The sequence below is a fragment of the Poecilia reticulata genome, linkage group LG11 (genome assembly GCF_000633615.1).
Source record: "Poecilia reticulata strain Guanapo linkage group LG11, Guppy_female_1.0+MT, whole genome shotgun sequence".
NCBI classification, from domain to species: domain Eukaryota; kingdom Metazoa; phylum Chordata; class Actinopteri; order Cyprinodontiformes; family Poeciliidae; genus Poecilia; species Poecilia reticulata.
In genome coordinates, this window is record NC_024341.1 from 3,424,663 (window position 1) to 3,444,284 (window position 19,622).

A 19,622-nucleotide genomic window follows, 5' to 3' on the forward strand; every position below is an offset into this window, starting at 1 on the left:
CACTAAACTATGATTTCAAAAAACAACAATGGTGACACACACTAAACTATGATGTCAAAAAACAACAAAAGTGAGACATTCTAAACTATGATTTCAAAAAACAACAAAGGTGACACACTAGGGATTTCAATCATCTCCTGTACTCGCTCCTAAATGTGCAAATGAAGGAGAAACAACTTGCCATTACAGAAAAACTGTTTATCTGCTGTCAGCGATGGCCATGTTAACTAGCATTAGCCTTCACGCTAGGCTCTACTATCAAAAAGAAGCTGCAACATATCGGAGAGAAAGGTGGGATAATGACCAGCACCACACTGAGGATGACTGATGGCGCTAAGACCCACCTCCTGGCTCTGATTGGTTGTTTCTAGTTAGCTTTGGGAGAAGGCAGAGTAGATCCTTTGTTCCCCCACAGATTATTTATCTCATATTGTCATGACATAGTGATAGCTTCAACAAACATGCTAAAAAGATGATTTACTGCGGTTGTATCACATGATGTGTGCAAAAGAGAAAAAATGTACAATCTTGCAATATATAATTTTATACTATATCAACATCTTCTTGAAATTATGGTCTAAGACATATTTTGTGAAAAGTGATTTTGAGCATTACATTAGGAAGGTGATGATATAGTAATTTTCTATGCTCCACGTATCTGGAAAAACTTCAAGAAAACTGCAAAACAGTTGAAACACTTCTTGAAGCTAAAATCCCATCTATTCAGAGCTGCCTGTCATTAATGACAACTAGAACATTGATTGGTTAAGTTCTTCATGATTTTTGAAGATGGCATTTGACAAAATGTGCTTTACAAATCAACTGGCCTCGATCCGACTGGAATGAAGGCACAACAGAAGAGCGTCTGAACTGGTGCGTCCAACACAAAGGTACAAGCAGGAGCGTTCTGTAATTATTTTACTCAGTCTAAATAAAACCCGTCTCCACAAGCGTGTGGCCAGGCAGAAACCAAAGCGGCTCGGCCCACCACCAGACCCAGGGTGGCTCCTCTATGGCCATCACAGTGGCAGGGGCTGGACACCAAGAGGCTGTTACCGAGATGCTGCACCTCGTCTTTGGCTGGGCAGAAAGAAAGAGAGAGAGAAAAAAACGACAAAAATATCCTAAAAGTTGGCTCTATATTTGGCTGTGCCTCTCAGCCTGTTTTTTTTTTTTTTTTTTCATGAGCAGGCCACAGGCGGTGGAGAACAGCAGAAGAAACCTCGTCTCCCAAGTGAAACCCTACACTTTCTTTCTCCCCCCCACCTCCTGCTGTTCCCTCCCACTCCGACCAGCCATCTGAAAGGTTGCTGGAGATCACCTACCAAACACTACTTCACAACTCTGTGCACTGGTCCGGCGACCCGGGAAAAGGAACGGGGCTCATCTTGATTTGCGGTGCCTGCCAGGAGGGGGAACCTGTTTTTGGATTATTATCACCTTATAATGATGCTCCCGCCGTGCTGATCCAGAGTGTGAGCGCTGGAGGCAGACAGAGAGAGGGTGAGAGAAAGAGAGAGAGAGAGAGGGTGAGAGAAAGAGAGAAAGACTCTTTCAGTGAGACTGACTCACCGGCCAGGTAAGAAAAAAAAAGACATATTTTCACCTTCCTAAAATGATGGCATAAGTCAATAGTTGTCAAAATGTATGTTTTTTTTTTTGGATAAATCATGTTTTGCAAAAAAAAGGTGATTTTGCAAAGGTAAAAAACAATGACTGGGGCATTATTTTAGGAAAGTGACAGTATGATACTGTTTTGTTCTTCTACAAAACTATGACATTTTTTTAATGTTTAACAGTGGGATAAATCTTTTTTTAATTGTTGTCTCCTAGCCATTTTATGTTATTTTGCAGCTCCTGTGACTTTAAAACTGCTTCAAAAGTAAACTTATATTGACATTCTTTGTCCTTGGAGTGTGGCATTAGAAAAACAAAAAAAACTCCAGAAAGTTTTGTTTCTCACATCTGAGGAATGATGAACACAGTGCTTCTGTTATAGAAATCTAAGCTGCAGGTCTCAGGTCTGCCGCTGAGGGAGGAACTGGAAAACGGCCTGATGACACAGACCTGCAGGGTTTTTTTCTCTTCTTTTTTTTTTTTTTTTGAGAAAACTGGACTCAGGTTCACATGCTGATTGAAGCAGCAGCAGCAGCAGTCACCTCACATGGTTTATCTGCACATAAAAATGGAGAATAACTCCAGTGGAAGAGCTAGAGGTCGTGTTTTAAATGGAGTTCTATAAATGTGGGAGGACAGAGTCATACAAAGCCCAACAGTTGCGCTAAAGAGCTAATTACTGCTACTGTTATTTGTGATGCTACAACCCTACCATATATAATGTAGTATAATTTAATTTCAGGTCAGTGTGGATTTTATGAGAACAATATATATTAGTGTATACATATAGAAAAAAACCCCTCAAAAATCTATAAAGTGTGGCATGCATGCATATTCATCACTCTAATAAATAAAACCCAAAACATTCAACTTCCTTCTGAGTAAATCTGCTAGTGCGAGGTTCTGTATTAGAACCATAGCAGGTTATGATGTGAGTATATGGCTCTCTGCCCAGAGTGTCATATCAAAGGGGGCATGGGAACTCAAAAACATAAAAATCAAAACAAAATGTCTTTTGCTTCTTAACATGTCTAAACAGACAGAGCGTCAGAAAACGTGGCTGAAGACTAAAGCCTTTATTGTGATGCTAAAGTCTGAATTGGATTAGAGATTTCTGTTTAAAGGGTTATTTCAACACTTTTAAAGCCCTGGAATACATTTGATCAGCTTCATTTGAAAATTTGAGTTACCAGTTCTAGAAATACATAAACCTCACTTCCACACACACACGCACTTATACCTATTATTTCCAGATTCTTTAACATAAAGCTTTGATTTGTAAACTTTATCTAAAAAAAAAAAAACAAGCAAAAAAGAAAGATCAATTTTCCCAGAGAGCATGTGGAGGGCAGCATGGTGGAAAGCATGAATGCTGCATTTTCTTCTCCTTCTTCTTTACTGACATCTGGCCAAAGTTTATTTTCCAGATTTCAACATTCACCCTAACTTGGGAAGTTTGGAGCAGTTCAGCTCACATACCTAATCTGCTCATAAATAGCAACAGGGAAGGCAAGAAACAGAAATAACCCTAAGTGGAATCAGATAAGAAAATTAGTATCTGGAGGCTGAACGCCTTCGCTTTCCCAAAAGTTCATAATGCCCTCACTATTCCACCTTCTAACACAGGCACAGTCATAAACAGTAGGGTACTATGGCAATCCCCCAACCCCATCTCCCTCTATACCCCATTTTGCTTAATACTCCAATCTACCTAATTCTGTGGTCTTTTATAACCTTGGAGCATTAGCGTAGTGCTAGTAAAACAGAATTGTGGCCCTTTTGACATTTTGTCACATCGTCCCCACAAAACCGTTGAACCTCTTGTTTCCAGTGTATGTTGTAAACTAATACAAAGTTGAAAATTGGGTGTTATATCTGAAAAGTGTGGCATACATTTGCTTTAAATCCTCATTTCTCTGGTAGCTCTGACTAAAACCCTGTGAAACAAATTGCCTGGTCACCTAATCTGTTACCTGTGTGTAATTTAAGCACAGAGGAACAAACAGCTACTCCTTGTCCACACAACAAATCTGGCCTTCATGGAAGAACTGCAAAAGAAAGAGACAGTACAAAGAAAACCATAATTCGCAAGAATTTCAGTCGTTCGTGAAAATGCAGGGCACACGAGACATACGTACACTGGTCAGATGAGACAGAAATGAAATTTTATGTTTATGTAAAAAGAAAAAGAGAACAAAAACACACCAAAGAACTAAAACTGTTTTGCCAAAAATGATAGAAATTTTTTCTCAACTAACAATGGAGATGAAACCTAACCAAATCTAACAGTAGACAAAATGAATTGTAATAATTTATATCTAATATTCGTAAAAAAAAAAAAAAAAAAAAAATCCAAATAAAAAAATAGCATTATGATTTTTTAAGCTTCACCAAAAGAAAAAATCCAGATAAATGTGACCTTCAAAAAGTCACATTTTAGCCAAATACGTTGACAGTAAACAACCTAAAATTAGACAACTAAACTACATTAAATCTAAATTAGAAGGACTAAAATAGCTAGAAATTTAGGCAAAAATATGCTGAAAACGTTGTGCTCTGTCAAAGTTAACACTGCATGGGAGATGTTTATGACAAAAATTAATGGAGCTAAATATATGGAAAAAATCTCAGAGACTTGAAACTGGAGTGGACGTTCGCCTTCAAACAGGACAATTCTCAACATCCAGCCAGAGCTTCAATGTAATGTCTTACATTAAATCATATTTATGTGTTAAAATGGCCTGAAGTCCACACCTAAATTTGATAAAGAAGAAAGACTTGAAAATGTTCAGAGATGTTCTCCCTCTAATATAAGCTGGGAGAAGCTAAATCAAAAGGCCTGCAGCTAAAATTGCAACTAGTTTCAGCTTCTATCAGCATTTATGCATGGGGACAAATACAAATCCACACCACTGTTAAAAGACACTTAGTTTAGTTCTTTGAGAAGTTTTGGAAATTAAAAACACCAAATATCAAGTTCACTATAAAACTCAACGTACGTGCTTGATAGAGGTTAAAATGTTGCTAGCAGGATAAGAAACAATCATCAATCATCTTTGTGAAATTAATACAAACATTGAAAGTAATGTGACCAGCAGGTGGAGATCTTTTTAAAAGTGACAAGATGCACCCCAACACAGACTTAGTGCACAAGTCTATCAAACCTAAGGAGACTAAAGTACACTAGAGGTGGATCTTGTGGAATCCCTTCTATGGCAGCCTCCATTGAATGGTTACCACTAAAGCCTTACACCATCAGGTTCTCTATGTTTAACTGTCAGAGCTAGAAAATAAATACAGGAGCTGTGTCTTATTAAAACGAGAGTTCCTCGTCATAACCAGATGATTCAGTGGGGAAATGCGTTTTCAGATTTTGGCTTCTTAATAAGTCATAGAGGGTGCCCCTCTGACTACCTTCTCACTTCATTTTTTAAATTTTTATTTTGAAGACAACACCCTCAAGATGTTTCTGTTTCACTGTTATGACCTTTCTTATTTAATGTTGGTTGGTTTAATGAAATATCACTCTGGAAAACCTTTTGTTTTAATGAGTTTTAATGTTTTAATGAGTCGTTACGACGAGAAACTCTCGTGTTAGTGAGATATAAAGCTTGTCAAGATGAGAAATTTTCTTATTATGACATGAAAAGTGTCTTCCAACCCATAATGTTAAGGTGGCTTCATTCAGTAGCATCTTTAAGTCCACCAGCGTCGTACTAAGGAACAACAGAATAAATATTTTCTTCATTTTTCTTTCCAGTGGCAAGCAGATAGTTTTGGTTGCGTGTTTCCTCTGGAAAATAAATGAACGAACAATGTGTTCAGTGGAAATATCTTACTGTACTGAAACAAGGTGGAAGATGGTAAAAAGCTTTTCAGCTCATCTGGGACTACTTCTTTCCAACTTGACCAATAACTCAAAACTTTCCAAAGCTTCCCCCGGACAACCCCCCACAACTAGACAGTCTTCCTGTCAGGATGAGCCCATGTTTAGGCTAGAGTCAGTCACATGTTAGACCTCCAGCAACAGCAAGCGCTACAAATTATGGACTACAGTCGAGAATTGAGATGTTGGGATTCTGTCAGTGTCATTAAGACACAACAACCAACCCAATAAAAAGAAAAAATCAAATTTATGACCAAAAAGGGACCAGGTTAACTCTCATCGTCCAATAGATGTTTTTGTCTGGGTATTAAAAATAACTTGATCATGCAACATCAGCAAAGCTCGCATTCTTCTTTTTTAGTCTTGTGGGTGGATAGAAAGACATAGTTTGGCATCAGGTTTCAACCATCCTCAGTCAGTCCAATTTTCTCTGGATGGAGAGTTCACTTGCTCCTCCAAAGAGATGTTTATTTCAGCCTTAGCTTTCAATTATCATGTTCGGAGAATGAAGAACATTTCCTGCCAAGCTTCATACCAGAGATATACGGGGCTGGAGGAAAGGTTTGCCATGAGATGAAGCCAGGAGTGTAAGTGTCTTTAATACAATGCTAATACAATTTTAAATTGGTTTTCTGCAAGGCTTGTGTTATAGTTGGGATGTGAATGCAATGGCGACAGAAAGTTTTTAATTCACAACAATCTTCCATCTACACAGGAAGTTTTATGCTTTGAAGCATTTGTCCTTTGACAGATTTCTCCTAAAGGTCAAGCTTCAAAGTTAGATTCACTCACTCAACTGTGATTACCCATATATTTTAGAAACTTGAGTCCTATCACTCAAATCAAACCTGTTTGCCAAGACGAAGTAGGCAAAAAAAAGTCAAAAAGTAACAACATATCACCCCCCTGATCTAAAGACATTCAGCAACAGATGAAAAAGATGAAAAACAGTCACCAAGAATTATAGAAAGGGTTACCAAGTCATATCTAAAGCTTTACGATTCAAGGAAACCACTGTAACATCATCATCCAAACATGGAACAGTAATGACCCTTCCCATCATTGCACAGTGTACCAAATTTACTTCATAAGGAATTTTAAATAAAGTACCCAGGAGATTATAAAAGATCACAGAGAAACATCAAAAGCACTACAGGCATCATTTGCCTCAATCAAAGTCAGTGTTCAACAAGAAGAGGAAAATTGCATCCTTAATAGAGTTCCAAGGCTGTATCTTCAAATTTAGCAAAGTGACATTTACCGAGACATCTTGATGATCCCCAACACTTTTCGGAAAAAGTCCTGTGGACTGATGAGACATGCCATTGCAAAATTAAAAAAAAAACATTGTCACAAAAAAAATACACAGTTCTTAAGAAAAGAGATTAATATAATTTAGAATAGAGCTGTAACATAACAGAAAGAGGGAAACGTGAAGCAATACTGTCAATACTTTGAGGATGTGCTGTATTGCCTGATGTCTCCACTGATCTCTCCAGAGCTTAATGGTGGTAATAAGCTGAACGAAACAGACCCAAGACAAAGGCCCACATGGAATTCCGACTGGGATTTAGGATCACCCTGGTCTGCTTTGTCCTGGCCTTGACTCTTTCAGGGGAAGGAGTGGATGCACAAAGGGCAGGTAAAACCATCAGCATGAAATATTCATACCCACAGGAAGTTTAATCTGTCCCAACTACACGTTAACTGAATCCCCATGTTTTTGTCTGTTGCAGGTTGTAAGAATGTCCACTACGACTTGGCGTTTATTCTGGATACCTCATCCAGTGTGGGAAAGGAAAATTTTGAGAAAATTAGGCAATGGGTAGCGAACTTGGTAGAGTCTTTCGACGTAGCGCCCGACAAGACGAGAGTGGCAGTGGTTCGCTACAGTGACAGGCCGACCCAGGAGTTTAACCTGGGGCGATATAGGACCCTGGAAGACGTGAAGCGAGCTGCCCGTAACATACGCTACCTAGGGGGAAACACCATGACCGGGGACGCTATCAGCTATACCACCACGAACATCTTCACGGAGCGGAACGGCGCGAGGCCAGCTGAGCACGGCATTCAGAAGGTGGCCATCTTGCTAACTGACGGCCGAAGTCAGGATTACGTTCTGGAACCTTCCAAGGCAGCCGCCAAAGCTGGCATCCGAATGTTCGCCGTGGGCATCGGGGAGGCTCTGAAGGAAGAGCTGGAGGAAATCGCGGCAGAGCCCAAGAATGCCCACGTCTTTCACGTGACCGACTTCAACGCCATTGATAAAATCCGAGGCAGGCTGAGGAGGAGGCTGTGCGAAAGTAAGTCACCCATCAGACTATTTTTAAACACATTGCGAACCCTGTCTGCTGCATGGCCTCTTTCTGGAAGAAAAAAAAAAACCCACAATGGAGAGTCAACCTCAAGCTAAACGTTGCATTTATTCAACTGGTCACCTTATTTTAACCTTTAACCACTGCGCAGGAGCGACCCTAACCACGAAACCCCACCCCAACTACAGAGAGTTGCTCAGGCACCCGGTGTTATCAACTTTTGGTCTTAACACGAAGCCTGTGAAGGAAGACTCTTTAAAAAAGAGTTTAAATAATAGTTTCCTAACAAGACATATCTGTGGTGTCGCTGCCTTCTTGACTGCTGCCTCAGAGCAGAGGCGTTCAGCACTGGAAAGCCTCTCCTCTTAAAACCGCAGCGGTTTTTCCACTATTGTACTGAGAAAATTCTTTCAACACATGCACACAGGCTTAGAAAGTAGTTCACACACTCTCATAAATCACCTAATTTGGGGTTAAAAATGCACTCTCTAACAGCTTAATAGTTGTCTCATCTGTATAATGGAGCAAGGAATTTCTTTAAGTTCCTTTTCCATATTTTTTTTTTGTTTCACGACTTAAAGGCATGGCCTAATTTTTTTATTGTTGGTTGCTGAGAGGCGACGTGTAGCTACTATTTTTATTTCAGCAGCTTAGCTTTAAAACCCACTCAGACTGGATAGGAAAGTCAGAGTACCTGGTCGGGTCACGCTAACGGTAGTCCCAGACTTTGCACTAAACTCAAATTTTTGTTTGATTTTATAATAATGCTATAATATTCGCCACTGACCTATCTTAAGTGAAAAATGAACCAAGAAATGTCAAAAGGAGTGCATTAATTTTGTACTTTGCTTTCTCTGGCAAGTGATGTATTTTACAATCATCTTTATTTTTGAAGATGTAGATTTTTATCTGTGTGGAAAAAAAGGGTTATAGTGGTTTGTAGAGTGTTGCACCAATGATCTTCCTGTAAAATTAGTTCTTTGAACTTGTAAACTCGTTGAAACTCTTTTCGAGTTCTGTTTTGTGTTTTTGACATATGAAATCCATTTTTGTCACACTTGCTCCTACTTACATTTCCTGTGTAATTTATGATTTATTTTCTATGTAAATACAAGTAACTTTGCTACCACTGTGATGTCGTGTAGATTGAATTGTTTTGTACTGGTGGAAACAGCATTGCTGATTTTTCTCAAGCTAGCTGTTAGCTAGCCTACAGAACCAGCTACTCTGGATATAAATTACATGAATCCCCCAAGAGTTATTTACTGGTGCTAAAATAAATTACTTATAACCTTCTACCAGAACCTCACGTCAAGAATCCTAATCTTTTCCTTATTTGTTGTAAATAACTAACTTCTCTTTGAATATTGTTATTCAAAAGTTACAGTGGTTTCAGAGATGGTTTATTAGTGTTGTTTTAATTGGTACAAACCTACTTTTGTTGAAATTTTTTTACCTCATTCTGTTAGCTTATTGCTAAATTAAGACTAAATGGGAAGAAATTAACAACTCCAAGACCACAAACAAGAAGGACAATACATTGTTCATTTTGACTAGGTATATGTATAAAAAAACTTCCCTGCAAAGAATTACTTCTTAAAACATATTTACTGGTTTTTACACTCCTACAGGTTTGCGTTGAGTCAGTACGTTTTCTCTTTTCAATGAGAAATGTAGGTTGTATATTTTGAAGAATGCGATGTAGAAAATCTTGAAATAACCATAGGCTGCATTTAGTGGAAAAAAAAAAAAGCTTACTTTTTTTTTTTGTCCATTTAAAAAAATTGCTGCAAGTGGACCTCCACGTACATCCGTGGTCAGTGCGAGTGGCTCACTGGGCAGTGCCAGTTATTTTCACCCAGAAAATTACAGCTCTAATGTTTCACGTTGGCCCGGCGCCCAATACTCGGATAGATGTGAAATGTATTCACCTTTAAAAAACAGACACTGTTTATCCTCCAGTGACTCCTTAGAGAATTTGAGGTCTTAAGCTGGTAAGTTTGGAAGTGTGACCTTCAGTGACAAAAGCTCACATTATGAGAGTTTTTAGATGAAACGATCAAAGGGCACAAATAATTAGAAGCTTATCGAAAACCTGCGGCAGCAAAAAGAGAAAGGAAAATATTGGCTGTAGGACGGTAATGGTAAGGCAAAGGCAGGTTTTACATTGCTTCAAATATAACTCGCACTCGTGTCCCCAAATTATACCTTCAGAACCACAGCTGCAGGGAGTTGCTCTGTTATTTAGCATTTTAAGATTCAGAGCTGTGCAAGCAACATCATCTTTAAGGAAGTGTGACGCACGTCACTATATCCAGAGCATGGCCATTCTTGGTCTACCTGCTGGCGCTGGCATTATAAACACATATTCTTTGGTAGGTCTTCCATTATCGCTTAGAAAACTTCACGTAGACGTGACATTTTGACTTGAATACAGCGGCATCTCCATTTGGTGTTACTTTATAACACCAAATGTTGTAAAGTAACTTTTAGAAATTCAGATGCCAAACAGATAAACTAGCTGCTCGGGTTTTAGCGTCGGGCACCCTCTTAGCTTTTGTACGCCGCAAAAAAACAACAAGCCAACTTGTCCTCAGAATCAACCTCCAGAGCTTTTTATGACACACAGATTTTTTAGAGCTGTGATTTCAGAAAATTGCAGGTTTTCATGGCACATATTTTGCAGATGGTTGTAACAGCAGGAAAGCTGGAGTGTTTCAGCTCAGCCGCAGAGAATATTTATGACTTGTGGTCAAGGGAGCAAACACGAGTTGTTCAGCTATTAATAGTGGAAAGAAGAATTTCATTTAGACGTTGGAACCACGTTAGATTGAGATGGGTATGGACCGTGACAGAAATCTGGCCCAGGCTGTTTTGGTCCAGATGGCCCACCAGATATGATCTCTGCAGATGATCCTCATACATATGAAGGCATTCACTGGGAATAAGATGGTAAATAATAATAAATAAAATCATCAATGAGTCGGACCACTCCTTATGCACAGTCTTTGTAACTAGCATAACAGAATAACAAATTTTGCTGGCTGATAAATTGTCCCAGAAATTAATGCGACTGTCATTTTGGTAGCATTGTTAAACAATGTAATGATAAAGGCATAATGATGCAAGTTATTATGAAAGACTAATAAACTTTAATTTTGTGTAGAACTTGCCACACTGTAACTGGAAGATATTTTAAATATCCAAAATAAAAGACAGCAATCAAAATCAATACAAAGGAAATAAAATAAAATCTGCAACAATAAATAAAACGGAGCCAGAATGGAAATTGAGCTCATTTTAATTTATAATAAGATTAATTGCTTATTGCAACAAACCTATTCATTTATTAAAATGTAAACATAAATGGTGCATCTTTCATCTATGCTTATAGTGTCTGGTGTCTGGTGGCATATTTAGCATAGAGTCATATAGGATATTTAATGGTTAATGGTTACACACAAATATTGGCTTACCATAAATACCATAAATATCTTCAAAGCCTTGTTGATGAACAAGCAAAGGCCAGTGTGTCATACTTCCTGCATTACTTTGGTGTGGCGTGCTCTATGCTGTATTTTTATTTGCATGTTTGTTTGTTTTTGATGGCACTTTGGAAAAAAAATGAAATCTACATATTCTAATTGCATGTTCTATCCTAGATGCCATCTCTAAATGAACAATTCTGTGCATTAAACTCAAACATTGCCTCTCGGTGAATGCTGCTGTACTGAGGCCGGTGACTCTACTCCAATAAAAGGACCTCTCCTGCCCAAAACAACTTAACCCAAAGGTGTTTCCTTTCCCTGTCACTGTCGCTGCTGAAATATAAGTGTGTGGAAATATGAAACTGGCTGTTTCCAGTGTGGAAGTGGAACCCACCACACCCCATTCACCCCCACATCCCTCACCGACACAGCTGCCCTTTTCTTCAACCAGGTCTGTGTCTGGACATCAAACAGGAAACTGAGCGAGAGAGGGCAGTGTGTCTGCACCAGCTCTTTTCAGCTCGCACACCACTCCTAGCGCTTACATCATTCCTAGCTAAACAGTCTGACAGCAGTTACAACAGCTGGGGTGTCCAAACTTTTTGAAAAATTATGTTTCTTTTGTTATAAAAAGTGCAAAAACAATTCTGTTGTAAGAATAAACTAAATGCACAAAATATGAATTAATAATAAAAATGATAACAATCTTTATTGTCATTATAGAACCATGCAATAAGTTACATGGATTATAACGAAATTGGTGAAAAAAAATTTATTGAATTATGTATACCCGTCTGATTTCTATACAGAAAGTAGCTTTAAATCATTTTAGATGGGTTTTAATCTTAGTTTTAGTCTTCTAGGCTACAAGAACATGCAATAAGTCACTATTTTTTAAGTTCTTATTTGTTTACTTTATAGGTGTGCCTGATTCTACTATCAAGTAAAAGTTACTGGATGTCAGTGTTGCTACGTGCTATCAAATTAAAATAAAATCTGAAAAAATGTTAGTATTAAAAGATGAATCGTTTGTGTTGCTGATTAAGTTTACTTTTCAGCAAAGTAAACTTTGCTGCAAAGCAAACTTCAAAGTTTACTTTCAGCAAAGTAAACTTTGCTGAAAAATGTGAATTTATTTGCCTCTATTTATCAAAGAAAATGTCACTTTGTTTTAATCAAACAAATCAAAGACTGTTGATCGTGTGTCTCGATTGACAGCCTGGTGAAATAAATCTGTGCTGTTTTCTGAAGTGTGAACAAGGGCCACACAGAAACATTCCAAGGGTCGCAAATGGCACCAGGCCACAGTATGGACTGATTGGAGTTTTAGCATTTGGGAATTTTTTAGGTGGCTGTCTTCAAAAGAAACAACAACAACAAAAAAAAACTAAAATTAAATCTTAAATATAAAGACATATGTTTACCATTAGTGTGTGAACACCTACTCTTACATCACCTGCAAAAGTATTTACACCCCTTTGTCCCATTACAGTTTATTTTATTGGGATTTCATGTGATAGATTCCATCCAATCGGTAGAGCATAGTTTGACATTAGAGGGAAAGTCTTTTTTTTTTTCAATTACTAAAAGTCTGAAAAGTGTTTTTGTTTTCAACCCATATGCAGTCGTTCATATGGGAGTTTTCAAATTCTCCAATCAATACGGTCCACTCAGGCTAAAAATAAACCAGCAGTTTTGGGCCAATGCTGAGTCAGCAGTCGTATGCACATTTCAGGCATAATTAACCCACTTTGGTCTAACCTGTCTGCTGTGTTCCTTTGTCTTCATGATGCTATTTGTTCACTAACAACCTCTGACGGGCCGCTGAGGTGTTGCTTACTGACTATGGGTTACTAATGGATTCAGTCAGTTGAGCTGGATTTCATGTAGGAGAATCAAAAGGAAGGTGTTTGGATACAAATTAGCTGAAGATTTTTATATTTTCATTCCTAAAAATACATGATAGTTTTTGCTCAATTTCATACTCCCAACCCTACTTTGTGTTAGTATAGTTGTGTGGTACTTTATACTTTATCGATTCAATACCACATAAACACAGGGCCTGAATTGCCAATACCGATACCGATACTTTTATTTAAGTTTGATATATCATAAAACTTCTGACCTTTAGGTGTTTTGTCTTTGAATTTGTTTGTTCAAACCAATGTCAGAATCTGAACAAAGTTTATAGGTACTTTAATAACATGTTAACATGATTTGTGTGTATTTTTCTTAAGGAAACTGCAAAGGAATTCTCATTTGAGAGCAAAACGAGACAAAATCTTTTTGGAGGTACAATTGATGAGCTATAATACAAAAAATAAAACAAAATTTCAAGAGGGAATCTAAAACTAAAGTAATGTGTAAGATCAATACTTATATCGATCTGACCCTAGATAGATAGATCTGTCAATCTAGGATAAGATTGATACCTATACTATTGGTACTTCCACTAGAACAGTGGTTCTTAACCTTTTTTGAGGTACCGAACCTCCCAGTTGCATATGCGCATTTACCGAACCCTTCTTATTCCACATCCCCCCAGACACACAAAATACTTTGCGGTATTCTGATTTAGTAATGTAATTATATTAGCTGTGTTACCACCCCCACACCACTAGAGGCAGTAGCAACCCCGAAAAGATGCGACTAAGGAGCAGATTTAGACTATAGAATTTGGTAAAAACTGTGAGTTTTGCTGAAGTAATTAAAGACAAAAGTTCAAATCCATGCTGAGAGTGGAACTCCTTCAATCAGGGCTCCTCCGCAGCACTGATTGGCTAAGCTATGTAACGTGATCCTCTGCAGCAAGTGATGGCAAAGCGGGGCGTCATCACGACTTTACACAAGTGTGTCTTTACCTCCGCGGCAGAGGCTCCGCCGAACCCCTGAGACCGACTCACCGAACCCCTGGGSTTCGATCGAACCCAGGTTAAGAACCACTGCTCTAGAAGATGGAATCTAGTATTTATATTTCTAGTCGAAGATTGAGTCTATCAACTCTGTAATATCACTTCAGAGTTGATACCAATTATTGATATTTTTGGAGCGATCTGCCCACTTCTATTGGTCACATAAATTCACACTAAAACATCTTGGACTATGTGGTAGTTTTAACAGAAAAAACAGACAGTTCAAGTTCAGGACGATAAATTCTGTTTGTAAGGCAACATTGACACTTGTCTTTTCTTCCCAGATGTCCTGTGTCCAAAGATGAAGGTTCAACCTGATCGCTTCAAGCCCAACAGCACCAGTTATGGTCTTGAAGAGGTTCCAGGTATGTGCAAACTGCTGCTTTCCCAGCGGCAACACGGACAGCTGGCAGCATAAGTCAACCTCAGAGTCAACTCTTCATTTTTCAAAACATTTCCTGCACTCCCACTTTGGGCTTTTTTTATACTTTGAGAGAAAAAAAAAGCATTTCTTTTATGCATAGATGCAGTCAGCTCTTGCAATTTTTGCCCTTTTGCTATCTGATTGGAGAGTAAATTGCTTTTATTCATGACTTGGAAGGTGTTACCTCTCTGGCACATTCATTTTCTGTCCCGTTTAATACTACCATCCTAAAAAAAAGGGGGGAGAAAGAAAACTCGACACATTTGCAAAACAAAGTGATGTGGATTTGTGTCAGCCCACCTTTGCAGATCATATTTGTATTTTTTTGTTTAATGCGTGTGTTTCGACCGATGTTCTGTGCAGAGCTTGGTTTTCATCTATTTGCTCTTCATGAATATTTATCAAAAGGATTTTCAAAACTGCTTCAGCATCAAAATGGTAAATTTATGGTGACAGGAAATGTATAGATTTTTTTTTTCTATGTAGAGATATACGTCTGGCAATATGAAGCCATTGGCAGCACCTGACTGCTTTTCAAAAATAGCAAGCTGGGAGAATAGTCTGGCTGCCAACCTAACAGCACAGTGTTATTTGCAAATGAAATGTAATTTTATATATATATAACTAGAAATTAATTGTGTGTGTGGGTGGGGGGTGCACTGCAAAAACAACAAATCGGACAAAGAATTTTTTGTGTGTTTCTTGTGCAAATATCTAACTGCATCTTAGTTGCATCATCATTTATTGTTCAGTTTTTATTGAACAAACAACGGCAACAGCTGTTCATTTACCAGCAAATCAATCCATCCATCCATCCATCCATCCATCCATCCATCCATCCATCCATCCATCCATCCATCCATCCATCCATCCATCCATCCATCCATCCATTTGTTAAGCATTGCAGTCAGAGAGTCGCTATAGTTTAGTACAACTTTTTCTGAGCTTATAACCATATAATGGTTCACCACTTGATGAGAAGATTTCTGATTGAAAGAAATAGTGCAAGCACCCAGAAGACCAGAAAAATCTTTGGTATAGAAGACATTGGCATGTCTAGACTGAGCAGCAGAAGGCTTACATGGTGCCATGATATAACAATATAACAATCTATTATCAGGGGCTGATTGGAGCGTCTGAAAATTTGAGGTCTCTGGCCGTAGCATTAGCCAGGATTACCTGCATGTTTGCCATGTTTGATATGGATCACATGAGGCTGTGATCGACACTTGAGGCATACAGATAATACTTAAGTCAATCTATCATCCCAGTCCAACTACCAGTTCACCTAAAATAACAACCTCTATCACATGTATTCAAGCTCCAGTAATGCTGACCAAGACATTTGGTGACTTGGATGTTTTGACTCACTGACAACACTATTACTGTTCATTCCACCAATTGTGACATCTGGTTCTAAAAATATTAGGTGTCTTCAAATTGAGTCAACATACAATGTTCCTGACTGGTCTACCATTCCTTCTGCGTGCTTACTTACTTTTATAAGTAGGTGTGATATTTTCCTAACAAACCAGATGACTTTAAATGCCTAAATCTCAACGAATAGAGTCTTAAGTAAAAGTGAATATTGACTGTGAGGTATGTTGAGTAGTACTTGCTGTAACAGTCATAGGACATCTTATTTTTGTCAATCCACTCCAGGCTTTAGTGCGCGCTTTTCACCAGGCATAGCTAGCAGTCAGTCCTTTTTATGACTGTTTCACAGATTTCTGTGAGATAATGTTCTTTTTTGTTACTATATTCATACCTGTGTGCTCAAGAAACCTGTACCCACATCAACACCAAAGTAATCACCACAAATCCCATTGATCTGTCTTTCCAAACAGCTTCTTTCCTAAAAAGTCACCTGGCTGTTCTGAGTACTTCTAAAGAAGGCAGGAAATACTGGTTATTGGCAAGATATTATTGTGTTTATGAGACCAGATTATCATTTCATTCTACTGCATTAGATATTACTTGTACTTATTTTCTTCCTAAGCTTCGCTTCGTCCAGAGGGTCTGGGTTCTCGGCTATTGAGAAACGATTGCTTCCTGGAAGCGTGACCATTGTTGAAGTTTTAAACTTGACCCAGTTGCTAAGGTTTTCCCATGACGTATGTAATGCTCCAGTTTGACGCTGCGAATTTTACCGGAAACTGTAGACAACCATTCTCCACTGCAAAGAGAGAAGTGCTTAGCTGAACCAGTTAATGCTAATTAACATTAGCATTTAATGCTAATTTAACATTTGGAAGCATGGCCAACATGGACTGAACAGCTTCATTCACTTCCTCTGCTGCCATTGCTAAAACTACAGGCACACTACAATTCTAAAACAGTGCATAAGTCATCATTCACAACTCCTCCCTCTGTTTACTGACTGGCTCAGTTGAAATTTTGCCAAAGAAATCAAAGTCAATGCGCGAAAGCCTAGATGGAGGACTAAAGGGAGATGAGAATAAAGTGGTTTAGAAAGGCAGTGACTTAGGAATCCTGTATGGTGGTATGTAGCTCCTTGGGGTGTGCTGGACCGGCTGTGGACTGCAGGGGTCTGGGGTCTGATGGCTTCCCTCTTGACCTCTCGGGTCTGATTTCACCAGGTGGGATGGTAGTGAGCCCTCCCTACCTTGACCCTTCAGAGTTCTGGCTGTAGTGCCCAGTTGCCCACCAAGTGCTTTGGAGGTTCTGTGTTCTGTTACATCTGCTAACAATGGTGATGTTGACATCTGCTTTAGCCCTTTATATCTATGCTCAACCAATTGACTGTTTTCCAGTTTTCATCAGCTGAACAGAGAGAAGGAAATGATTCAAGCAGGTCTCTGCAGTACAAGCATCTGTCAGTCAATCAGGAATAGCAGCTGCAGTTGCTTTAGCCACTCTATTTCCATCTAAAGCACGTCAGACAAAAGGCAGTTGATATTTTGATTTCATTCAGCCAGAGACTCGAGTGTTTCAGGTTGTTCTCAGAGGTCTTGAATTGTGCTTATCCTGAAATGTCGGATGTTTTCACAAGAGGGCCTTCTGGGGGATTGGAGTTCCTGTCAGTCTCCCACCCACATTCATCATTGTAAGAGAAAAAACAGATGCACAGACATGACTGGTTTGGACGCATGCTACATCCAAGAACAAGGATTAAGACGTCAGAGACCTGGAAGCAGCGCTCCTCAGATGTTGATGCATTCGATTGACTCGTCTATCCTCAATATCGGCTACCAGACATTTTGCTCATTTTCTAAATGTAGATCAGTGTGGGCTTGCCAAAGACTGGATTGTGTTGTCCTGGTCGAGAGGTGCAGAGAGCGTGCACCTTGAACAAGTTGCCAAGCAAACACAATCCTGTCTCCCATGGGCAATTTAAAGGTCTCCAGTTAAACTGACCTGCCTGTGTTGGGGTGGTGGGTAGAAACAGGAACAGTCATAGAAACAACATGAATGAGCATCAAAAGTACACAGAAACACCCTGTGTGACAAGGCAGCCATGTTACCCATTTAAGAAAATAGGTAGCTTTTTTTGCTGTAAGTAGCTAATTCTACCCAAAATCCCCCAAATTAGTTCCACAACTCATAATTATCCGCATAGAGACACATTTGAAGCTAATATTTTAGAAACAAATAGTTTTTTCACGTTTATAAAAGAAAGTTTGAGTTTCCCCTGAAGTTTCTTGAGAAGTTTTAGCGACGTTTCAGTCCACTGATGATTTGGATTCATGATCAGAAAGGACAGAATCACTTTGCACTCTCAGTCACATTCTTACATTCTTGCCACTGGGTGAGTGCTAATTATGTGGTTTTGCTTTTCCGCTTGGCTGCAAAAAGAATCACAGCAAACTTTTTTTGATAAATCGCTGTTTTGACGAGTATGGGAGATGTGGCGCTTGGTACGATGTTCTGGAAGCACCCCCTCTTTCATCCATTTACCAACTCCTCTGAGATATTTAATTTCAGCTTTGCTCCTGTGAAGATATTGGACGAGAAAATTTTTTGTTCCTGAAGTTGAAGCAGACACGTTTTTCAATATACACAGCAGACATTTGTAATTATTCTGCCTTTAGCTTCCAGCAGCACAAACCAAATGGCTCATTATGTACAGTTTGATTAATTAATGGCATTCATTTTCAGTAACAATGAATGCCATTTTTACTGAAAATGACATTCCGACTGGAATCACAGTCAGAATGAGAAAGAAACCTGGATTTTCTCACAGCAAGAAGGTACTGAGTTTAAATCCCTGCTTGGATCTCGTTTACATGTTCTACCAGCTAAAGTCTGTTTTCACCTGCTACTCCAATTTCCTGAATGATGTCCAAATCCTGTATTGTCAGTTAATTTCCCTCTCTGATTTACTTTTATATGTATCTCACCTTTTGCACTTTGACTGCTAGAGCCAGCTCTCTGTCCCTGATCAGGACCCAGCAGGAATAGAACATGGACTAAATGGGAAAGCAGCAAGAGGCTGGACATGTCTGTGGAATTTAGTCAAAAAACTGATATATATTTTGATATTTTATGCAGTAGACCAAGTTTACTTTAAGTAAATATTTAGTTCCAAAGCAAATACTTATTTTCCAGCCTAAACTAACTTGTTAGTTAACAAACTAAACAAGTTAGTTTACAAAGTAAATATTTAATTAAAATTTAGTTGGAAACTACACATTTAGTTTCCAGACTAAATATTTGGTTGGTGAACTAGATATTTAGTTCCTAATTAAGTACCTTAGGTTGTTAGCTAAATATCTTCCTCAGATTTAAAATGAGTGGGAAACAAAATGTTTCTTTTACAAACGAAACATTTAGTTACTAAGTAAATACTTATTTCCATGAAGTAAATTACAAATTAAATATTTACATCAGAGCTAAATATTTGGTTTATAGATTAAATATTTGCTTCAAACTTAATATTTAGTTTGTAAAAAACTATAAATGTATTAGAACATGGTGAAAAATATTATTTTTTTATTTCAGGCTAAAAAAAACCAAATG

At 38.5% G+C, this 19,622-nt stretch overlaps 1 protein-coding gene across 2 annotated transcripts in view; it reads left to right on the forward strand.

Moving 5' to 3' along the window:
• The first annotated feature begins 974 nt into the window (after positions 1-974).
• col22a1 (collagen, type XXII, alpha 1) overlaps positions 975-19,622 on the forward strand; it is a 72,359-nt gene continuing 53,711 nt past the window's right edge. The window contains exons 1-4 of one of the 2 annotated variants that reach the window (XM_008421352.2): positions 975-1,579; positions 7,003-7,145; positions 7,240-7,806; positions 14,503-14,583. In XM_008421352.2, the coding sequence (XP_008419574.1) occupies positions 7,055-7,145; positions 7,240-7,806; positions 14,503-14,583 (739 nt within the window). In that variant the 5' untranslated portion in view covers positions 975-1,579; positions 7,003-7,054. The remainder of the gene's footprint in view (positions 1,580-7,002; positions 7,146-7,239; positions 7,807-14,502; positions 14,584-19,622) is intronic. The other variant, XM_017307631.1, reaches the window with a different exon arrangement.